This window comes from Diaporthe amygdali (genome assembly GCF_026229845.1).
Source record: "Diaporthe amygdali strain CAA958 chromosome Unknown NODE_27_length_698932_cov_65_101997, whole genome shotgun sequence".
Classification (NCBI taxonomy): Eukaryota; Fungi; Ascomycota; class Sordariomycetes; order Diaporthales; family Diaporthaceae; genus Diaporthe; species Diaporthe amygdali.
Genome location: NW_026517047.1, coordinates 465,834 through 486,455, shown reverse-complemented (window position 1 = coordinate 486,455; position 20,622 = coordinate 465,834). Strand labels below are relative to the sequence as shown.

Here is a 20,622-nt window from a genome sequence, read left to right as displayed (position 1 = left end):
AAGGACCCGATGGATGAAGAAGCCTCGAGATCAGGTGGAGCTGGAGAAGCCGAAGACGAGGAGCGATTCCCCTCTCGTCTAGGCGCTACTTGGCAAGACACCAGGGCTCTGGGTCGACCAGATGAGGCAGTAAGACAAAGATCCCAGGGGTGTAATACGCGGTACTACTAGGGATGATAGATGGCGTGCAGGTGCACAGTCTCGATCAAACCACATTGTTGGGTCGTAAAACGTGCTGCCAGTGAAAGGGTCTGAATCCTCCTCGATGGCCAAAGTGCCGCGCGCATCCCTTACCTCTCTCTGTCTCTGTCTCTGTCTCTCTATCTCTCTCACCGCTGGGCCCTGGTGATTGCCCATCGTATTTCCCGACGGGGGGAAACGGCGGTTCTGGACCTTGGCAGGGGTCGGTCGTTTGATTATCAGTGATTGATGAAGACCAGCCCTCATGCCTGCCTGTCTGTCTGCCTGCCTGCCAGCCAGCCTGAGGCTTGAGCGTTGTGGGCAGGTGGCAAGGAAGAAACCTCAGAGCTCGTAGCTGCGGTTCCTTCCAGGGCAGTGGATCCGATCCGTACCTGATGTGATGCAACAGGGACGAAGGAAGAGACGAGTGCGAAACGGCGAAACGGTGCGGAGCGCGCCAGACGCCAAGGTGACCAATCAGATCAGGCTACCATCGACCCACCTTTTAGACGCAGGCCGGCGCATGATTGGCGAATAGGTGCCCTCACAGGTGGCAGCGTCTTCATCATCATGAGCAGTTCATTCTTGTGCCACCTGAACCTTAGCCTCACGTTCCACAGACCAATAAAAGGGCCGAGCTGCATCATCGCCTAGGGAAATTGAATTCCCACCTCTCGCCTCCCAGGTATTATTCCATCACCAAGTCCCTCGCCCCGCCCAGCCGGACCTCAGATACGCGCTCCGTATCATCGCCTCAGCTAGGTACAGTAGTTTGGAAAAAGGGCCTTGGCTGGAAAACCGGGCCTCGAAATCAGGCAGCAGAATTAACACACATTTGGAAACACCACATCCCTTTCCCACCTCAAGCGGGCGCAGGCCCCTGATCTGGCTCCGAGGAATCTACTGTGCGCAACAAGGACGTCCGAAAAGCCGCAGGAGGAGGGGACAGCCACTCTTCAACCACTTTGCGCCATCAGATGTATCTCTTCGGAGGTAACAAGTAAGGGCTCCTCCCCCTCGATCTCTATCTTGAGCCTCAGCCTCCACCTCATTCGTCGACGTATATCGCGTTATGTTTCCTATTTCGGGTCCAGGGTGCGAGTGGCCCATCGTGCGTCCACCCCTGCCTGGGACCCTTGGCTGTGCCGCCCTACCTCCTGCTCCCCGTATCGAAAGAGGCATGGTCACCATATGCATGGCACTTTGGATGCGTTTGCGCCCCGGGGTGGGCATAGGTGGCTCGTCTAGGTACTCTCATGAGCCTCGTCAAGGCGCTGGATTTCGTGATGACAGGGCCGGTTGAGGGATCAGACGAGAGAGGGGCATATCCGAACGACGAGGTCGTATCCACACGAGAGAGATTATGACGAGCAACTAACAACCCCAGCACAGGCCCTGGGATGCGTCCCAATTCACTGCCTCAGACGACCGCGTCCGGGGCGGCAAGTCCCAGTCCTACCTGACCGTGGTCCCGGCCCCACCAGCACCAGCGTCAGGGTCCCAGGCCGAGTTTTCGGGCCACCTGGACATCACGGCCCTGGGCGGCGCCGGGTTCGCCTCGCAGCGCACCGCCGACGGCGTGCCGGGCTGGGACGTCTCGGGCTACGACGCATTGGTGCTGGACGTCGCGCGCGCCGACGCCCGCAAGTACACACTCACCCTCAAGGACGAGGTGCTGCCCCGGCGGCCGGACGGGCGGGACCAGAGCACCGTCAGCTGGGAGTACGACTTTGTCGTCAAGCCTGACAGGGACGGTGTTGCTGCTGGCGCTGGCAGCACGGCTGGCTCAACCCGGGTGGTGATTCCGTTCGGCGAGTTTCAGCCTACGTACCGTGGCAAGCCGAAATCTGACGCTGAGCCGCTGGATCTGAAAAACGTCAAGCGAATCAGTTTTATGATGAGAAGGTAAGTGCACTTCCTGCGGTGAATCGTTCACCTTCGTCCCCTGATCTTTCCCACACCTCATTTCAGAAGACAAGACTGACAGGCGATGTTGTCCCAGTTTCTTCGGTGACCAGGAGGGCGACTTCTCCGTCGTCTTCAACTCGGTGGCAGTGGAGAAAAGGGGCGGAGACAGAGATGGCTCGATTGACTCAGTGGCTGCAGCAAAGGTTGCGCAACACGAGGGACCGCCTGGAGAGAGTGGTGCCAAGGGCAGCACTTTGACGACATGGATTGGAAGATTATGCGGCTGGGGCAGGTGACTCCCGGGCCTAAGGCGGACAGACATATCACCCGTACCAAGGTCCAGACTTTGAGAGACAGACTGTAAGGTCTCTGTCGCCCATTGGGAAACAGAGGCGGCATTCTAAGCACATGTACAACAGTTTCTAAGTCAATGAGGAAGAATCATCACTTGGAACTAGGATCAGATTCTCGTTAACACCTGCGTCAAACTCGGCGTGAGTTGAATATACCGCCTTTTGAATTCCACGAGCTTGATCCTTTGGTGCCTTTTGCAACATGACATTCACGTCGTGGACCCTCACTTCCCTTTGCCGAGGACAGTAGAGGCAAGTGGTTCAACGGCCAGCGTTCGATGCCTGGAGAACATCTGGCCGAATGAATTTGTCTCTGATGAGTCACTAGAAGCGAGGAGCTACCCATCTGGAGGCTCACCATCTGAAGTGCTCTCGCCGAAGAGTCCCAGGTTTTTTAACCTGCTGTGCTGTACTGCACACGATTTTTGGCCTTTGTCTGGACTTGAGGCTGTCTCGAGAACTGCTTCTCGTCGTCAAACTCGCTGGGCTTATGAGAGTTTTCACTCCACACTGCCTAGAATGGTCTCGTCCTTGGATGATGGGCGAGGATCGTCCTCGATAGCAATCCATCGTCGTCTTTGGCACCCTGGCTTAATCTTTCGACATGTAAGAGGAGTCCCGAAGTTGATCTTGCAAAGGTCGCCTGTTCAGGGCGACGGTCCGCAACAACATGAAGACATGGTGTAAATGCTCCCCACTGGTATTATTTTCTCTATCCTCGACCCGTCTATCTGCTCACGCGCTGAAGCGAGAGCTTTTTGATCTACCAAGACTAGCCTTGAGGCCGCTTAAGAATATCCCACAGATCGTCCAAAGCCAAACGTGTCTAACCCCCTCAAGCATCAAACGCCATGCGGAACGCTTCAAGTTGTCTTCGCGACATGAACGCAAGGCCAGTCGCCGTCCAAGACTTTTTCTCCATGAATAACTGCGGATAACGGCGAGGGCCACGCTACCAGCAGGCAGCACAGAGACACCTGAGTTTGGCACTCTGTGATAGGAAGTCTAAGACGGCCAGCCCTCGGTCGAGTTGATTTCCTGCTCGCGGCTGGTTCTTCACAAGGGCTTTCTCCAACCAGAAGGGGGATCACTCGATATTCGCCAAGTATAATCTCTGTCGGCGCCTTGACAATATGATCCCTAGAAATCCTTCCAATTACTCGTCCCAATTGTCCTTGATCTTCTTCTTCCACAACTCAATCTTTCTCCTTAAAGATGTGGAAGAGTCACCGACTTCCTGCCTGGCTGCTTCGACCTCCGCGTGCCTGTCCTCGATTTCTAGCCATAGAGATCCGATGGAGAACCCACATGGACTTGGCGGCCTAGACGATACTGGCATGACAGCTGAGCAGGGACGCCAGTACCCGCACCAGTTCATCCCATTCTTCTGAATTATGCTCGAGGCGCGCCTAGTCGTCGAACTTTATTCCCTGGTAGGCGTTGACGTCGATGAATCCGCCACGGTAGCTGCCCCTCTTCTTCTTGTTCTTCTCCTTCGTGAAGCCCTTGCCGCGGGTGACGATCAAATCGTCGTGCGCCTTGCGGCCCCAGTCGTGCGAATTGTCGGTGAAGGCATTGGATTTGAACTTATCCTCGACAACGATATCCTTGCGGATGCGCGAGAAGGGCTCGTTGGGGACCTTCTTGGCGGGTGCGGCGTCCTTCTTGCCGCGGTTGTTCTTCTTGTTGGTCGGGTTGGGGGGCAGAGGGGGGAACACCTCGGGGGAGGTCTTGCCCATGGTGACGGACGAGTCGGACCCGTTCGTGGCAGGCTTGGGAGGCTCCTCTTTGGAGTCAGAGTCCGAGGAAGAGGAAGAGAACTCGGAGTCGGGGAGTTTAGTGTTGGCAGCTTTCTTGAGCTGCTCGGATGCATCGTCAGAGTCGCTATCGCTGTCGCTATCAGAGTCCGAGGAAGAATCCGAAGAAGAATCCGAGGAAGAGTCTGAGGACGAGCCCGAGCTAGAGTCTGACCCAGAGCTAGCCTTTGACTTCTTAGCAGCCTCCTTGACCTTCTGCTTCTTGGCTTGCGGTTTCTCGTCCTCGGAACTGGAAGAATCGGAATCGCTCGAAGAGTCTGAGTCGGATTCAGGGTCTGAATCGGAGTCGGAAGAATCGCTCTTGGAAGCAGCCTTGCGCTTCAGGGGGTTGGCAACAGGCGTGACCTTGGACGAGGCTCCCAGGCCAGGCTTGGCCGCAGCCGTGTCGTCGTCGTCGTCATCTTCATCGCTTGACGAGTCGGAAGAAGAGTCGGAATCACTCTCAGAGGATGATGAGTCGGAGGACTCGCTCTTGGCCACAGCTGCCTTGGTGGCCTTCTTCGTCTTCTTGCTCGTAGCCTCGCTCTCGCTGTCGGAGCTATCGGAGCTGGAGCTGGAGCCGTCGGAACTATCAGAGGAGTCGGCGGGTGCGGCATCCTTCATCTCCACATCATCGCCAGCATCACTAGAGCTATCGGGAGAGCTCGACTCGTCGTCGCTGGAACTGTCAGAGCTGTCGGCCGCGGAGGCGCTCTGGGACTTGGTCCACGTCTCGAAGACGGTGACCAAGTTGTGTCCCTCGGGCTGGGCACCCTTAGCGGGGCTGGTCCATCCGTTCTTGCTTCGCTGCTGCTTGAAGGCGGCGTGGGCGTCGTCGAACTGGTTCGAGGAGAGGAAGCCCTCCACAAGGTCCAGCAGCTGCGCAGGTGGGGCAGGAACGGAATCCTTCTGTGCCTTCTTGCTGGGCTTGGTGACCTTCTTCTTGTCGGCAGACTTGTCTTTGGATTTAGCTGCCATGGCTGTGTTGTTGTTGGTGGACGAGGAGGCCGTCGGCACTTCGGTGGATCGGGTGTTGTTGTTTGAGAAGAGCCACGCTGGTGGACCAGACGACATCAATGGCACAGTCGCTGCGAGTGTTGGAGAGAGTGAAGGGTTCTCGAGCACCACGTTTGCTTTGTTTTAGAGGCTGGAGGAAATTTTGCAGCCGGCGCAAGTGAAGATCAGGGAAGGACTTCCCGCTCCAGAAAAAAAAATTGTGGACTTATCGATAGACCCGATAAGACTGAGACCAACGCCAGTGACCACATCTGGGCACCCTCGGCTTTTAGCGCCCGCAAGCCAGACCCCGGCCCAAGTCTGAGCATCCATCTTAGAACCTGAGACCGAACTCGAGCAATATCGATATAGTATGTTCAGGACATGTTTTATTCCATCAACTCAATGGTTGCACACTTCAGTGGCACTCACTTAACAGGATTTTCAAATTGCCTAACAGCCAAGTCTGCTGTGGACACAGGTGATGGACAATAGGTAAAGTTGCTCGGAATGAAGCAGCAGACACTGAGTTCTAAGCTTTTCAGCGCCATCTAATGTATACGGACCATGTCCACCGTCTGCCTCTTGCTCATATCATGCCATAACAATTCTCTTCTAATAGAGTCACATACTTCAACGGCTTGACACCTCCCTTCCACACCTCTCCCACACCTCACAGCCTGTGAGATACGTCGTAATGATCAGGATCACCCCCGCCGTTCCCTGGTCGACCTTCCACCAGCCCACTATGCTCCCAGGGACGATCGTGTCCAGCAGGTCCGCCACGCATTTCCTCACCAGCCCCTTGGACTTGACCTTGATGTTCGACTTCCACAGCTTCCTCTGCTCCTTCCTGATCCACATGATCTTCCTCAGCCTCTCCCTCTCCTTCTCCCAGTCCGCCATCTCGCTCTCGTCCTTCTTCTCCCCGGTGCCATACCCCTCGCCCGTCGGCGGCACGGGTGCGTACGCGAGCAGCTTGACGATCTTGATCAGCCCGCTGGCCACCCCGCAGACAAGCCCGAAGAACCAGAAGCGCTGCCCTTCTACGAAGAGAACAGGAAACCAGTGAGGGCCCCAGAGGGAGAAGGCTGGTACCTGGAGGGCGTCGACGAGGGTCATGGACTCGAGGAGCAGATACATGCCATTGAAGGTCCGCCCAAAGATGTCAAGCCATGCCTCGGCTGGGGGGCCGGCCTTGCGCCTGTGCCGGCAGTTGGGGTGGTGTTGGTGGGGGGCTTGCGAGGTTGCCTTTGTCTGTGGTGGTTGGGCAGCTGGATCCGAATGCTTGTCTGAACCGTTGGCATCCGAGACGCTAGAACCAGATTGAGAATCATGAGTCGCTGCCGCCGATGTTGGTGCTGTTGGTTGGGAGTAAAGCGACGTGTATAGCTGATGCGCCGCATAGAAGGACTCGAGGAAGCGGAACATCCGGAAGAAGCGCCGGGCAAGGCCCAAATGTCCTTTCAAATCATTGAGCACGACAACGCCCGTGGCCCTTGGGTCCGTCCAGATATGTTGGTTCCCGAGCACCACGAGCTGGGTGAAGCCATCCAAGAGTAGAGGATATGAGATGACGACCATGACTATGGACTGTGCCATCCGCAGTATTCGCTCTATCGCCGCTGCACAAGTCGGAATATTAGCATCTGGGCGCAGGCCATCCAGAATAAGAAGGTATATGCGCTGTTAAGCTGTACATATGTGCAGCTTCTGTTGACAATGGTGGATGGAAATGCTCGTCGCCTGTGTCAGTCGCAGCGTCTTCGATCCGGTGTTTCGCAGAGTGAAGCCCTCCACACCCGATTGGCACGAGGACAAGACGGACCCTGACAGATCTAATGCACACAACACGCGCACATGTCGAGGAACTATGATCCGTAGGGGTTTTGATTTGTGAGATAAAAGCGTCGAGACTTACCAGCATCGGTGCCGAAGCGGATGAACTGCTCAAGCGTAGACGGCGCCATGGTATCGTCCAGCGATGTCTCCTCTGCGAATCCCCGCGCCAGTCCCTAGCTTTTGTGCAGTCTCACGCAGCCAATTGAAGGCGGCCGGTCATCGGAATAAACTCCCAGGTCGATGCGGTTGTTTCAGCTGGCTTCTGATCAAATGCAAAGCTGTAAGTATGGCGGTGCGTTTGATGGGAGAGTGATGAAGGTGACAATCTGGTTCAAGCAGAGGGTGCAGTCGGCACTCGGGATGGAATAAGCGCGGCCTCTCTGTCGGCCCACAACTTTACTCAGCCCCCAAGCGAACCGCCTTCCATGCCACCACACCAGCTTCTTTTCTTGTTTTTTATGGCTTTTATCGTCCCTAGATCATGGACATGTGGTCTAGAAGCATGGCAAGAATCGATCCACTTTAAGGCGATTTCGCGCAGTCCCCAGTGCCTCGTAAACTACTTCAGATCAGCAGGCAGCCCAGTCATCTAAACCGCCATTCAGGCTAACAAGGATCTCAAATTGTGCCTGAATATCGCACTACACAACAAAGCCATGCCTAGCCAGGTATCTTCAAATTATTCAAGTGATTCCAAATCCCCAATTTAGTTGTAAAATTTTCCATGATGCGTGAGGATGAGCTGTATGGAGGCATGATGGTTGAATGGCCTTGAAGAGTCTGTTCTGGCGTCAATCTCAAGGCATTCATGGGCTGAAGGAAGCAACACACATATAGATCAATTAATTATAGGAGGGCTAACAATCTTACATAAAATTACGCTTCTGTATGCAACAAAAACCTCCAGACGCTTCTGAGGCAATGTACTCCAAGTCTATCAACAACCATTGACCTTTCATCGACCGCATGACCCCTTCGTGTCATCCCAGAGTCTCACCCAGTCCAAGCACACACTGTCTGTTCACCCACTGGTACGACAAACTCATACGCGTAATATCCATACAACTGCCCATTGTTGCATACACCATCCCCAGAACAGCCCCCGTCGCAGGTGTAGTATGTTGTAAGTCGGTCCTCAGGAGAGCATGTGTAGTATAGGGATGTCTGATCATCCGAGGCTTGTTTTGTGATGTATGACTTGGGTTTGCACCCTTGTTTCGTACTGTCCCAGCATGGTGGGCAGTCGTTACGTCTCTGGAGTAGTATTGTGCTGTCCAGAGGCTGCTGGAGATGACTGGTGGGGGCGCCTTGAGTCACGCTGCTGAAGATGGCGGCAGAGAGGATGGTGGCCAGAGTGAATGTGCGCTTCATTGTGTTCTGCAATTTTGAACGCGTCTTCGCGTTTTTATGCTTGTCAATGGTAGATGGGGGCTCTATTCTCGCGTTCGTAGGAAGTATCGCGTCACAATATAATTATGTCGTGTAATTCGGGTACACAAGGATTGATTTGACGTGACGCATGAGGAACCAAAGAGAGAAGGCTGGGAAAAATACCTTGCAGTCAAGAAGAGAAGGTTGCAGGTATATATATTCGTTGAGGCAGCGGCAAGCTGAATTCGCTAATGACCAACATCAGCCAGGAGCAAGACTTCGGGTTCTTGACAGAAAAGTCTGACAGAGTCTCAGCCTCCGCTGTGGAGGCGGTGCACGTGTGCTCCCTTCGCACATTGGCTGTCATGATGCTGTTGGTTGTCCTGCAGCAGCTTGCCGCCAATGATCCACCCAATTGCCTTAAGTGTTGGTGACTGCCTTGAGGTGTTGGTGATCCTGGCATGGAAGTCGGGGAAGGTGATATGCAAAGAAATCTTTTGCCAGTGGACAACCCACCGTAGAAGGTGTGCTGTGTCAGGAGCTGAATCCAGGAATTGATTCCTTTAATTTATCATTTGCCTATATGAGCACCTGCGATTCAACATGCAGGACATACCATGATGATTAACATTATTCCTTGTAGCCAATCTCCTGACAAGACATTATATGGGTAATCCTGTTGTCTAATTGCGGTTATTCCATACCCAAGGTATAATTTCAAAGCTTCCAAGCTATTCAGCTTTGTGATGCCACTGTTGTGACTACTGATTAATGTGTATCCTGTTCATTGATTTTCATGTTCACTGCACCATGCATGACATACCAGATCCTAGGAAATATTCCTTTCAGATAACCATCCGGATAACAAGAGTGTACAATCGTCCCTGAACCACCTGCAATCTTCAATGATATTTCACTTCTTCATATGCTAGAGACAAGACAGCCTAACTTTACAAGCTGGAATTGCTGATAATACACTGCTGAGCATCTTTTCACAATGCTGTCCTGTGACTGGGGACCCAAAGGAAGCAATGGTGTAGTGCATAGTAGGGTGGTTGGAAAGCTATGTGAATATGGAGAAATTGAATAGGGAGACAGTGAATTTGTAGGTGGCATTCAATGAGTTCATGGGTGAATAGTGACAGCTCTCCTGGAAACTATTTAAGAGTGGGCATGGCAACACTTAAATATTCTACCTTTCCTTCCTTCCACATCAGCTCAAGGTCAAGAACTTGATCAACCCAAAAAGCCGAATACCATCTTTGGCCACACGCGCAACAAGACACAAGTCAAGACTACCTAAGCATATCAAGTACCCAAAATCCAGAGCCAACCATTCCCGGTCTCCTTTTTACCAGCTACCCTGTCGATCATTCACTTCGTATCTTCACATCAACTAAGATGAATCCTCTCCTCATCGTTTTCATGATGCTCCTGGGCCTCATGGCTCCTGCTGCGGTGGCCGATCCAGCCATCCTCCCGGGCGGCTACATGGACATGGGCCACAACAACAAACTCGCCGCTCGCAAGGAGCTGGCTGATCGTCAGGCCATGGCCATCTCTCATATTCTCAAGCGGCTCCAGATTAAGTGCGCCTTGGACCGTAAGAACACTGGCTTCGTACCTGGCATGCCCGGCACATTCATGAGTTCTGCTTGGTGCGCGCAATACTTTACTTGCAAGATTGATGGTAAGTAGCTTCCATGTGCTTTTTGCTTTTCCCATGGTGCCTCTGTGGCTGACCATGGGGTGCTACAGGAACCAAGGTCCAGAGTCGTGAACCCTTTACAGAAAATCAATATGTGGATGAGCTACAGGACAAGGTTAATTGGTGAGCCTCATATCTCTCCATTCTGCTTCAAGCATGAGATCTAATGAATCACGGGATAGGTGCAAAGAGTGGTGCGAGTGCGTTCCCGCGAGCGAGCCAAAGAAGCACTGGGCCTACAATTAGTTTGTCTTCCCACTTTCCCCATCATTCCTTCGTCCCCAGCTGAAACTCAGGTATATTAAAGACAAATTACTAACTTGTTATTCAGCGGCTGCATGGACTCACAGGGTAATATCATCGCAGGTAACATTGGCAGCACTTCTCGGGATTTAGATTCGGCGAAGCCTCCCGGAGAGGACGGGCTGACGCTGCAGGCTGCCGAAGGCCCAGCCCGGAAGGAGTGAGATGGAGGGTGTGATGTATGAGCGGCATGGACAAACAATTTCATGTTGTTTAGAGGATGCAGTGTCGGGAAACCTGTGTAAACCACAGACATAGGCCCCTTGAGGTGCATTTTGTCATCGTTAGGCAGGAGATAAACAACTGTCACATGAAATTTGATCTGCTGAGGACATCACTCGCCAAGATCCCTCTCTAAGCAATTTCCGATGCAATGATATGATATACTAGCTGATGCTGGTTTCTCTTCCACCATGTCACATCTGGCCAGAACTGTCTCAACAAAGAGGATGGGCAGCAATTCTAGTGTCTCAAGTACAATTACAGGAAATAACAGCTTTGTACATCACGAGCTATGTCTACCAGAACGTGATTTAATATTTGCAAACGAGGGCTGAAGCCCATCCTTTCACGTTTCTTGTTGAAGGACTGTCAGATGCTCAGACACTACAGCGGAATTTGCCAGGTGATTGACCAAAGGCGTTGCTGTTTCCGCGATTTGTATCAACTTTGCTTACCCAGGGGGTCCAGCCCGAGGTGATCATTGCACTGGCATCACGGGATCAGAAGGAGATGTTTCCACCATTTGGTATTGATTCGCAGATAGCTTCAGTGCTTCATACTTCTAGTATGCTCCAAGGCCACGCTATTCTGCTTGTATGAGCGACCATGACAGATAAACACAGCATCATGTACTGCCTGACATTCGACTACTCGCCTCCCTCAGGTCCACGGGACGTTGTCGCAGTACGCAGTCTGGTCATTGGTCTCGAAACCCCTAGCCCGTAGCCCGCACATTAGCATTCCATCATGGCAAGTGAGGCCCATGTTTGCCAGTGTGGAGGCAGATTCAAACGTACCAGGCCATTCCCAACTGGGAGTCATAGTAGAATCCGGTCTTGTTGTCACACTTGCTGGTGACGTTGCCCAGGGCAGTGTACCACTGGTCAAAGTCATCGCAGGGATCGTTGCGGTATTTGCTGTCAGATTGTTGAAATAAGCATGTGCCTGGATGTTGAAGAGGGCAATTGGAGAAGACGTACCTGCAGACCCAGGTCCGCATTAGCTTGCGATTGACAACGTTGGCAGAGTCCTCGTGGACAGACATGCCGGCGTACTTGAGGTTGCCCGGGTTCACGGTGTTGCCGCAATAGCACCAGTCCATCAGCCTTGCCATGGTAGAGATGCGGCCGTCAACATCAAGGTCGTTGCCGGTGCAGGTGACCGTGATGTAGGGCGGCAACACGATGTCTGGGCCAAGGCCATCTTGAGTCAGCCCGAAGCTAACGGAGAAGAAGACGACCAGGGAGAAAATGACGAAAATCATCTTGACAGTGATGAGAGAAGAAGTCTTCAGAAGGTGTATGGAATGGTAGTGTTCTTTCTGCAAGGAAAGCTCGAAGTCTCCGTTGGGATCCGCTGACGATGGAAAGAGGTCAGATTAAATACTGATCCGGTCTAGACTTCACTTGGGACCAGAGTGTAAGCTGGTTCCAACAGTTGCTATTCAATTAGTTTCTATGACTTGTTGATCAGCAGCAAGTCAGATCGATGTGAATGCGTGGGTATTGAATGCACTTGACAGAAACATGTGCCATATAATTCAATGCATATGGATTCAATTCCATGCTACATCAGTACACTCTTCACTGACAGAGCCTTTTAGTATATGTATCTTTCCTGTCTCAAGAAGCGAACACTCTCGATCCCTCACCAGACCATCAACAGAAACAAGGTGCAACGGCTTACCAACAACTTACCTTAACTCAGCACCGACCGCAACGACACAAAGAACCTTCGAAGATGCTGTTCTTCCTCATCATTGTAAGTAGCAGATGACAACGGTGCCTCCAGAGACGGCCGTCACCCACCGACTCTAACATACCACTCCAGGCCTTGTTTGCCCTCCTGGGCGCCGCCGTCCCTACCAGCGACACCACCACCACCACAACTGAGCTGAGCTGGACCGGTGAAGTCGCCGGGCACGGAACCGTCACCCTCTATGGCGACGCCTACTCCGTCGAGCAGCAGATCTTCGCGCTCGACCCCGCCGCCGCAGCAAACTACGTGCCCGAGAACCCATTCATGAGCGAAAACCCACCGGCGTTCAACGAGACCGAGGTGGTCGTGACGGCGAACCGATCCTACTACTCCAAGACGAGGGCGGTCATCGCCGGCCGCGACCAGGTCAACCAGGAGATGAGCCTCAGCGACAGCCCGTTCGGGGAGACGCACTGGTTCTGCGCGACGTTCGCCACTGGCTCATGTGAGTGGACTGGGCCCCTCGTGGCACACCACATCATGACCCGGGCGCAGACGATATCTGACAGTGCTCATATAGACTCAGAAGTGTACCAGGCGCTTGCCCGCGTCGGCGCCCCCGGCGGGAGCAACCACGAGACAGCCACCTGGACCATCGCAGGCACCAAGAGCGAGGGCCAGCCCGTGTGCCAGCGCCTCGCCTGTGCCGAGAGCGACGGACACCCGCTGCACACTGCCGTATACGTAAGTTCGGACTTCCCAACATCCTCAATCATGGCGAACTTCTGATCGGTTTTTTATTGACATGATGATTGCAGTGGTGCAACGACAACCCGTACCCGGTCACAGCCCGCGCCTGGGACCTGGCCGCGACGGCGGCCATCATCTCCAACGGCCACCAGCTGTTCGACTTCCAGGGCTGCTGTCTCTTTAGCCAGACCAAGGGCACTCACAGCCAGTTCTCGGGCCAGGTAAAATGAGCCCCTTCTGTCCCTCCATTGGGGGTACATGTGCGCAGGAAGATGCTGATAAAAAGTCGGGCAGGTTTTCATCGGAAACGGGACCAACATCAACGTTGGTTACGGAGACTGTTCGAAGGAAGACTACTTTGTGCTTCCCAGCTCTTATGGCTACCCTGGAGACTATGGAAGTTGTCTTTAGCGGCGAAAGCTGGCTTGTTGCCTTAGGATAATAGGCACGAAGTAGTGGCCTTGGCCTGGTCCGGTCACAGACGAGTCTGCCATGAGTATCAGAAGATCCTGAAAGGAAAAGGAGCGGTATTCTAAGATGGGTCTGTGCCCGTAGTTATTTCCTGTGCCGTAATCATCAATCAAGATTCGGATATACGCAGTGTCCACTTCCCAGCACACATCATCACCAAACCAGGCTTCACATGAAAAGTCATAGCCCCGACACGAGCTTACCAATGAGAGAAAGAGGCTCTAGGCTAGAGTCGTAAACCATCAGAGGCAATCCATGTTTTGCCAGCATCGGATACAAGTACATTACATTCCCAATGGAAGGTCTACTACTGCTGCTGACGTAGGGACAATGTACAAAGTCGGATTTAAAATTTCTTGTTTATGTCCTTTCAGACCACCGTACGCCGCTACCTGCGAACCATCTCTTAACACGCAACCTCCTTTCGCCTCATTCCTTTTACTGGCCTGGGGCAACAAGTCCGCCCTTGGCCCTCGTGTCATGTGCCCAGCCACCCCCCAGAGCCGCGCCGCCGGACTTCTGTGCAAAGTCCTGCATACGCCTCTCCAGCTCGGGTCGGAAGTGTCGGATAAGACCCTGGATGGGCCATGCAAAAGCCTCGCCGAGAGCTAGAATGATGATTGTCAGCTGCGTGCCACATAGAAATGAGTGAAGGGACGAGGGGTGGATACATACCGCAGATGGTGTGGCCCTCGACCTGCTTGGTCAGCTCCTGGATCATGTCGATCTCGCGCAAGCGGCCCTGGCCCTTCTCGAATCTGCTCATGATCTGCTCGGTCCACTTGCTGCCCTCACGACATGGTGTGCACTGGCCGCACGACTCGTGGCGGTAGAAGTGGGACAAGCGGGCGATGGCGCGGACAATGTCAGTACTCTTGTCCATGACGATGACGGCCGCGGTGCCCAGACCAGACTGGCTGTCCTTGAGAGCGTCGAAGTCCATTAGTTGGTTGTCACACACGTGCTTGGGCAGCACGGGCGTGGACGAGCCACCGGGGATGACGGCCAGCAGGTTGTCCCAGCCGCCCCGCACACCACCGCAGTGCTTGTCAATCAGCTCCCGCAGCGGGATGCTCATCTCCTCCTCGACGGTGACGGGGTTGTTGACGTGGCCGCTGATGCAGTACAGCTTGGTGCCCTGGTTCCGCTCACGGCCGAAGCCGGCGAACCAGCTACCGCCTCGACGGCAGATCGTGGGCGCGACAGCGACAGTCTCGACGTTGGTGACAGTCGACGCGCAGCCGAAAAGACCGATGGCGGCGGGGAAAGGAGGCTTCAGCCTCGGCTTTCCGGGCTTGCCCTCGAGCGACTCGATCAGACTTGTCTCCTCACCACAGACGTAGGCACCGGCGCCACGGTGGACGTAGACGTCGAAGTCGTAGCCGGAGCCACATGCGTTCTTTCCGATCAGGCCATCTGCGTAGGCCTCGTTGATGGCCTCCTGCAGAATGGCGGCTTCGTAGACAAACTCGCCGCGGATGTAGATGTAGGCGGCGGTGGCGTTCATGGCGCGGCCGGCGATGAGGCAGCCTTCGACGAGCTTGTGGGGGTCCTTGCGCATAATCTCGCGGTCCTTGCAGGTTCCGGGCTCGCCTTCGTCGGCGTTGACGACGAGGTAGCGGGGCTTCTTGTCGTTCTCCCAGCCCTTGGGGTTCATGAAAGACTGTTGGTCGGGTGCTGTCATCAGCGCGTGTCCATAGGCATTTAGCACCAGTCATCTGGCTGATACAAAAGACCTCAACGTACCCATTTCAACCCTGAAGGGAAGCCAGCACCTCCTCTCCCCCGTAGGCCAGAGGCCTTGATCTCACCGATGATCCAGTCGTGGCCCTTGAGTACGATCTCCTTCGTCTTGTGCCAGTCGCCCATCTTCTTTGCGTGCTTCAGGTCGGGAGGATATCGGCCGTAGAGGTTCTGGAAAATGCGGTCCTGGTCCTTGAGGCCACCGTAGTGCCTCACAGGGTTGCCATCTTGAACGGTCGCGAAGCCTCGAGGGGAGTGCTGGTGTGTGCCGCTGGCCGCCACTCCTGCTGTTGCTGCGGCGGGTGCCACCGCCCTGGACAGGGCCTGGGCGGAGGACTTTGCTGTTGGTGCTGTCGTTCGTGATAACATCGTGGGAACGAGGCGTGTGTCGGTGCTCGGTCGAGCGGTGTTGGGGACGCCAATTGGCAGCAGAAAGTCGTCGTTGTCGTGGTCGGGATGCGAAGTGCAAGGGCAATTGAAACTTGGGGACGCTTAGAATGGAATATGCGTTGATTGGCTCAGACAGGTCTGGTGAGGCTCTGCGATCTGGGGCGATAACAGACGGGAAGGGCCATCGCTCCTGGTGCTGCGTGCACAGAGCTCCGTTCCTGTTAGTGCACCGCGAGCAGGGGTGGCAACGAGCTTCCTCGGCCTGACCTCATTGACTTTTTGGCTTTCGGCCTCTTCACGCAGCCTTCGACCGACCACCGCTGCCACCACAACCACCACGGAGGCAGAACCGTCCGGCAAGGAGCTGCCTGCCTGTCTCCTAAGCAGTGTCCGACTCTTGTGCCCGGATCCTGTACCGGATTCTTCTGCCGCTACGGGCACCCAGCCGTCACTCCGACGACTAGCCCCGAGGTCAACATAAACATCAACATCGACAGCGATGCCCATCCTGCTTGCGACGCGATAGCAGCATCAGGACAGGCCAGCTTGCCACAAGATTGCGATCTGACACAGAAAGACAGGCAGTCTTCACGATAAGTCCGACGAGCGTACCTGACACTCGGGCCAAGATGTCCTCATCCTCCTCGAAGCGCCACTCCATCCTCCCGCCCGTCGCCCAGGCCGGCCCGAAGGCCCCCGTCCGCTTCTCCAGCTCCCTCGTCATCTCCGACTCGGCCATCCTCACCGGTGCCCACACCATCCAGCTGCGAACCGAGAGCCTCGTCCACCCGCGCGCCAAGATCGAGTCCCTGGGAGGCGGCGTCGACATCGGCAAGCGGTGCGTGGTGCATGAGCGGACACACGTTGGCGTGCTCCCTGCAGGGGACAGAGGGGCCGGCAAGGGGAGCGGGACTGCGGTAACGATAATGGACTATTGTACCGTCGAGGTCGGGTCGACGATCGAGGCCGGCGGTACGGTCATTGGAGAGGGCACGATCGTTGGAGTGGGCAGCCGAATTGGGAGCGGTGCGGTTGTTGGGAAGGTATTCTATGTGCTCCCTTTATGTCATGCACTGTCGCCACGCGAACAATGCTTGCATTGGCATCACTATAGCTGACCCCGAGCTCGCAGTACTGTACGCTCTCTCCATCCACGACTATTGCGCCGGGCGAAACGGTCCCGGACTACACCGTCGTTTTCTCTAACGGATTGCACCGGCGCGACAAGCGCGACGTGGTGGACATCAGGACCAGGGCCCAGGCCAGGCAGCTCGAGGTCCTGCGGAAGCTGATACCCAGCAATCCATCCAAGTTTCAGTGAACGGTTACCCCAGCGTGATGCTTGAAGAGGAGTCGGGCCGGTTATAAGGCGATGCGCTCTTGCAAAGCAGCCCGCTACTGCAACACGCCCTTTTCTCGAGGGTCGGCGTGCCAGGTCGCCCAAAAGATGCCTGCGGATGCCAATATCGTGGCTCTCCGGTAACAGATCTGGAACAGCTGGCGGAAATGCCAGACCCCACCCCACAACCGAGAGATCACGTACCAACGGCCCGAGTCACCCAATCATTCCAGCCTACCACCTCCGCCCACGAAGTGCAGTCGGGTGGAAGGCTTGAGGCCCCAACTTCTAGCCTTGGTCAACGCTTGACCAGAAAATGCTTCTACGCACTCTGGCAGTTCTCCGTGGGCTTTCATGGCGCCAATGTAGCTGTCCGAGTGCCTGGTTTCGCGGTGCCCGGCCACTCCGTGAGATTTCAACGTTACAATGACCTGTGTCAAACCAGCTGAATGGCCTCTCTGTCCATGCTCAAGTCAGCTCTCTCCGCTCTGGTGGGTAACGATGAGGACTGGCCGGGCTATTGGTCGACCGCACTATGGTGGAGACTAGGAGATGAGTCGCCGTGGCCAAGTTTCTTGTGCGCTGCACGTCAAACTCAACCGGTTAGGAGGAGAGGATTTATGTGTGGCCGGGTTCGACAGGTGTGATTGTCGACGAGGTCGGCTCGGTTTCTAGGCACTGCCAAGCTAGCCTTACATGCTCCAGGATTTGGTTACAGCCAGCTTTGTGCTTTACTTTGCTTGCTTCAAGCTTCTCGTAGGCTTTGAGACACCGCGGGGACCTGCTCTAATCCCAGGCAAAACGATAAACACTAGTCCTGGGGATGTGACAACACCCACAGCGCTTGGTAAATAGTGGCCGTGTACCTGACATGATCAAGGGCATGCCGTAAATATACGATCATGGTTCAATTTTGATATCTACCTAAGACGCCTTGCTATGAATGCAGATGCAGGCCCCGTACCATTTCCCAACCCAATGTCCACCCAGCCAAAAGCAACCTAAGGGCCAGCTCCGGTGTTACGCCGACCGAAACAAAGATATATACAAAAACACACAAAAAACACGCGAGCAAATCTAGAGCTCCCTCGCCTTCATCCACGCCGTGGTGCCGATGCCGAGGTTGAGGCCGTTCTCGGCCCACCAGCGGCGGACCTCGGTCTGGTCGCCGAGGGCGTCCTCGAGCGACTCCTCGATGTCCATCATGCGGTACTCGACCCTCTTGGCGCGGCGGCCGTCCATGCCGGGCAGGTCGGCGTGGGCGTAGCGCAGCCACCAGTCGAGCACGGCGACGTGCGAGTACAGCGTCGGCTCCGTGAGGATGGAGCAGTCGAAGCTGAGCTTGTCGTCGCCCTTGAGCCCCCGCCACAGCTCCAGCACCGCCACGCGCCCGTACCGCGACGCCACCTTGCACACCTGCTCCTCGTGGCCGAGCGTGATGCCCGACCCGTCCCACCACCGGATCGCCTCCAGCTGCCCGTACTGCGCCGCCGCCAGGATCGACTTGCCCGGCTTGAGCACGATGTCCGACGGGTTCTGCAGGTAGGCCTCGCGCCACCACTCGAGCACGTGGATGTAGCCCCTCGCCGAGGCCTGTTCCAGGGCGGCGGCGGTGTATTTGAGGGGCAGGCCGGAGCGCCGCCACCATTCTAGGACGTGGACGTAGCCGTTCTGGCTCGCGACGTCGACGGCCTCGTTGTCGTATTGTTTCTGGAGGAAGGACGGGCTGCGGGCCCACCAGTCGAGGATCTCGATGCGGCCGTAGTAGGCGGAAGCCTTGGTGGGGATCGTCTTGCCATCAAAGCACTTGAACATGTGGGGGCAATTGGCTTCGATGTAGCTGAGGACATCGGTCAAGGTAAATTTGAAGATGAGTTTAATGGCCAGGGCACTGAGCTCGTGGAAGGAGTCGGGCGCCTCGGACAGCTTCTTGCAGATGGCGTCAGAGCTCGCGCTCAGGATGGTCCACTCGAGCTCATGCTGATATATCGAGAGGGGATCATTTGGATATTGCGGCTCTAGGCGCCAGCCCAGGTGTGTAGGCACTGGGAGGTTGGTATAGACGCCGCAGGCCTGGGCGAGTTCCCAGTCGCCGGTGTGCTCGAAGATGATGCTCCATAGCTCGGCCGGCAGTGTGGCGCTCGATTGTTTGCTATTCTTGGCAACGAGTCCCTGAGTAGCGGCATCGACGTCGTGGCCCAAGGACAGGAGGTCGGCTTGGTTCTTGATGATGGTGACGAGCTCATTCAAGGCGCCCCATTTGGCGACCCTCTTTGGCACGCCGTGATGCTCGGGCCCATCGTAGGACCATAGTATTGGTTGGAGCACCCTGATCCATTGCCATTTCCGGTGAAGCTTGCCCATCTGTTTCCTGGTAACTGGATTCTCCCACATATGTGTGGACATGCCGGGCACCATGAGAATCCTCTTTGACGCGTCCCAGCTGCGCAATACCTCGAGTAGGAGAGTGTCTGCGATGCCACTCATCATCTTGGCCAGGTTGTCGGCGTCGATAGGGGCCAGAACCAGCAGATCTGCCCACTCGACCAGCTCGAAGGCGCGGTAGTGGAGGTCGTCAATCTCTCTCGAGCATCCATCACCCTTGGTGTTGAAGGATCGGTTCTGATAGCAAACAATCTCTTGCGCGAGCCGGTGTGTCATGTCGTCGACAATGGCGCGTACGACAATCTGGGATTCCTTGGAGAGCCTGACTGCCAGAGTCTGGGCCCAAGCGACGTCCTTAGGCCCGTTGGCGGCGACGAGAAGTTTGAGTTTCCGCGGGCGCTGCATCTCGTTGATGGAGACGGCAGAGGAGAGTCTACCGAGACCTGGGGGTACGACTGGAGGCCTGGGTGGCGGTTCATCTGCTGAAGTAGAGGCGTCTGCCGCCGACGAGGAGGCCATCTTGGGCTGCGATTCGGGTTGGGCAGGGCAGGACAGGGCAGGGTCGGGTCGAGTCAGGCCTGGTCGGGACGAGACGAGACAAGAGCAAAGACCAATGGGTGTTGAGAAGTGATTTGGCAGTTGGAAATGCCGATTGAAACAGAAAAAGAGGTTGATTAATCTGCAGGTAGCGACAGGGAGGCGGTCAATTGGGTCGTTTTCTTTTCTGGAAGGCCTGACATCAGACGTGGGTTCATGCACTGGGCCGGAGTCGAGTGGGGAGCTTGGCAAGGCGTAGCGTAGCGTACGGTTGGAGACGACGGTACGGTAAACGGTGCGAGCTGGCAGCAGTAGACTGGCGGCAGACTGGTCCTGTAGACTGGGCGGCGAGACACGTTGCTGGACCCCTTATTCGAGCAGCAGGAAATAGACCAGATGTGTGCGACACAGCAGTGTTTGGGTACCAAATGTGGGTTTCCCCTGCTTCGAGGTCGGATCGAGTCGGGTCGAGGAGGAGAGCAGAGTATAGAAAGTGTGGGTCAGGCTTGTCGCGTACAGGGACGAGGCCGTGGTCGATCGAGGTCGAGGTCGTGGTCGTGGTCGAGAAAGGAGGTCGAGGATGGTTGGGCTCTTGTCAGTGCTCGCAGGTTGTGGGCAGTCAATCATTCA

General features: G+C 55.3%; 9 protein-coding genes across 9 annotated transcripts; 4 read left to right on the top strand and 5 right to left on the bottom strand.

Moving 5' to 3' along the window:
- Positions 1-1,157: 1,157 nt before the first annotated feature.
- Positions 1,158-2,384, top strand: J7T55_000675 (uncharacterized protein; the record flags this gene model as incomplete). The annotated part of the gene is made up of 3 exons (XM_053131609.1): positions 1,158-1,180; positions 1,573-2,085; positions 2,183-2,384. The coding sequence occupies 3 exons, from the start codon at positions 1,158-1,160 to the stop codon at positions 2,382-2,384; spliced, it is 738 nt and encodes a 245-aa protein (XP_052990405.1).
- Positions 2,385-3,850: 1,466 nt separating this feature from the next.
- On the bottom strand, positions 3,851-5,215 carry J7T55_000674 (uncharacterized protein; the record flags this gene model as incomplete). Its single annotated transcript, XM_053131608.1, has 1 exon — positions 3,851-5,215. One exon carries the CDS (start codon positions 5,213-5,215, stop codon positions 3,851-3,853), a length of 1,365 nt encoding a protein of 454 aa, XP_052990404.1.
- A 651-nt stretch (positions 5,216-5,866) lies between these two features.
- Positions 5,867-8,446, bottom strand: J7T55_000673 (uncharacterized protein; the record flags this gene model as incomplete). The annotated part of the gene is made up of 3 exons (XM_053131607.1): positions 5,867-6,858; positions 7,155-7,226; positions 8,101-8,446. The coding sequence occupies 3 exons, from the start codon at positions 8,444-8,446 to the stop codon at positions 5,867-5,869; spliced, it is 1,410 nt and encodes a 469-aa protein (XP_052990403.1).
- A 1,401-nt stretch (positions 8,447-9,847) lies between these two features.
- On the top strand, positions 9,848-10,621 carry J7T55_000672 (uncharacterized protein; the record flags this gene model as incomplete). The annotated part of the gene is made up of 3 exons (XM_053131606.1): positions 9,848-10,136; positions 10,205-10,277; positions 10,486-10,621. 3 exons carry the CDS (start codon positions 9,848-9,850, stop codon positions 10,619-10,621), a joined length of 498 nt encoding a protein of 165 aa, XP_052990402.1.
- A 718-nt stretch (positions 10,622-11,339) lies between these two features.
- J7T55_000671 (uncharacterized protein) lies at positions 11,340-11,943 on the bottom strand (the record flags this gene model as incomplete). Its single annotated transcript, XM_053131605.1, has 3 exons — positions 11,340-11,394; positions 11,477-11,596; positions 11,660-11,943. 3 exons carry the CDS (start codon positions 11,941-11,943, stop codon positions 11,340-11,342), a joined length of 459 nt encoding a protein of 152 aa, XP_052990401.1.
- Positions 11,944-12,419: 476 nt separating this feature from the next.
- Positions 12,420-13,538, top strand: J7T55_000670 (uncharacterized protein; the record flags this gene model as incomplete). Its single annotated transcript, XM_053131604.1, has 5 exons — positions 12,420-12,440; positions 12,510-12,882; positions 12,958-13,121; positions 13,196-13,348; positions 13,422-13,538. The coding sequence occupies 5 exons, from the start codon at positions 12,420-12,422 to the stop codon at positions 13,536-13,538; spliced, it is 828 nt and encodes a 275-aa protein (XP_052990400.1).
- Positions 13,539-14,036: 498 nt separating this feature from the next.
- Positions 14,037-15,710, bottom strand: J7T55_000669 (nadh-ubiquinone oxidoreductase 51 kda subunit; the record flags this gene model as incomplete). Its single annotated transcript, XM_053131603.1, has 3 exons — positions 14,037-14,206; positions 14,274-15,261; positions 15,345-15,710. 3 exons carry the CDS (start codon positions 15,708-15,710, stop codon positions 14,037-14,039), a joined length of 1,524 nt encoding a protein of 507 aa, XP_052990399.1.
- A 650-nt stretch (positions 15,711-16,360) lies between these two features.
- On the top strand, positions 16,361-17,052 carry J7T55_000668 (transferase hexapeptide domain-containing protein; the record flags this gene model as incomplete). The annotated part of the gene is made up of 2 exons (XM_053131602.1): positions 16,361-16,774; positions 16,864-17,052. The coding sequence occupies 2 exons, from the start codon at positions 16,361-16,363 to the stop codon at positions 17,050-17,052; spliced, it is 603 nt and encodes a 200-aa protein (XP_052990398.1).
- Positions 17,053-18,147: 1,095 nt separating this feature from the next.
- Positions 18,148-19,974, bottom strand: J7T55_000667 (uncharacterized protein; the record flags this gene model as incomplete). The annotated part of the gene is made up of 1 exon (XM_053131600.1): positions 18,148-19,974. One exon carries the CDS (start codon positions 19,972-19,974, stop codon positions 18,148-18,150), a length of 1,827 nt encoding a protein of 608 aa, XP_052990397.1.
- Between the last annotated feature and the right edge of the window lie 648 nt (positions 19,975-20,622).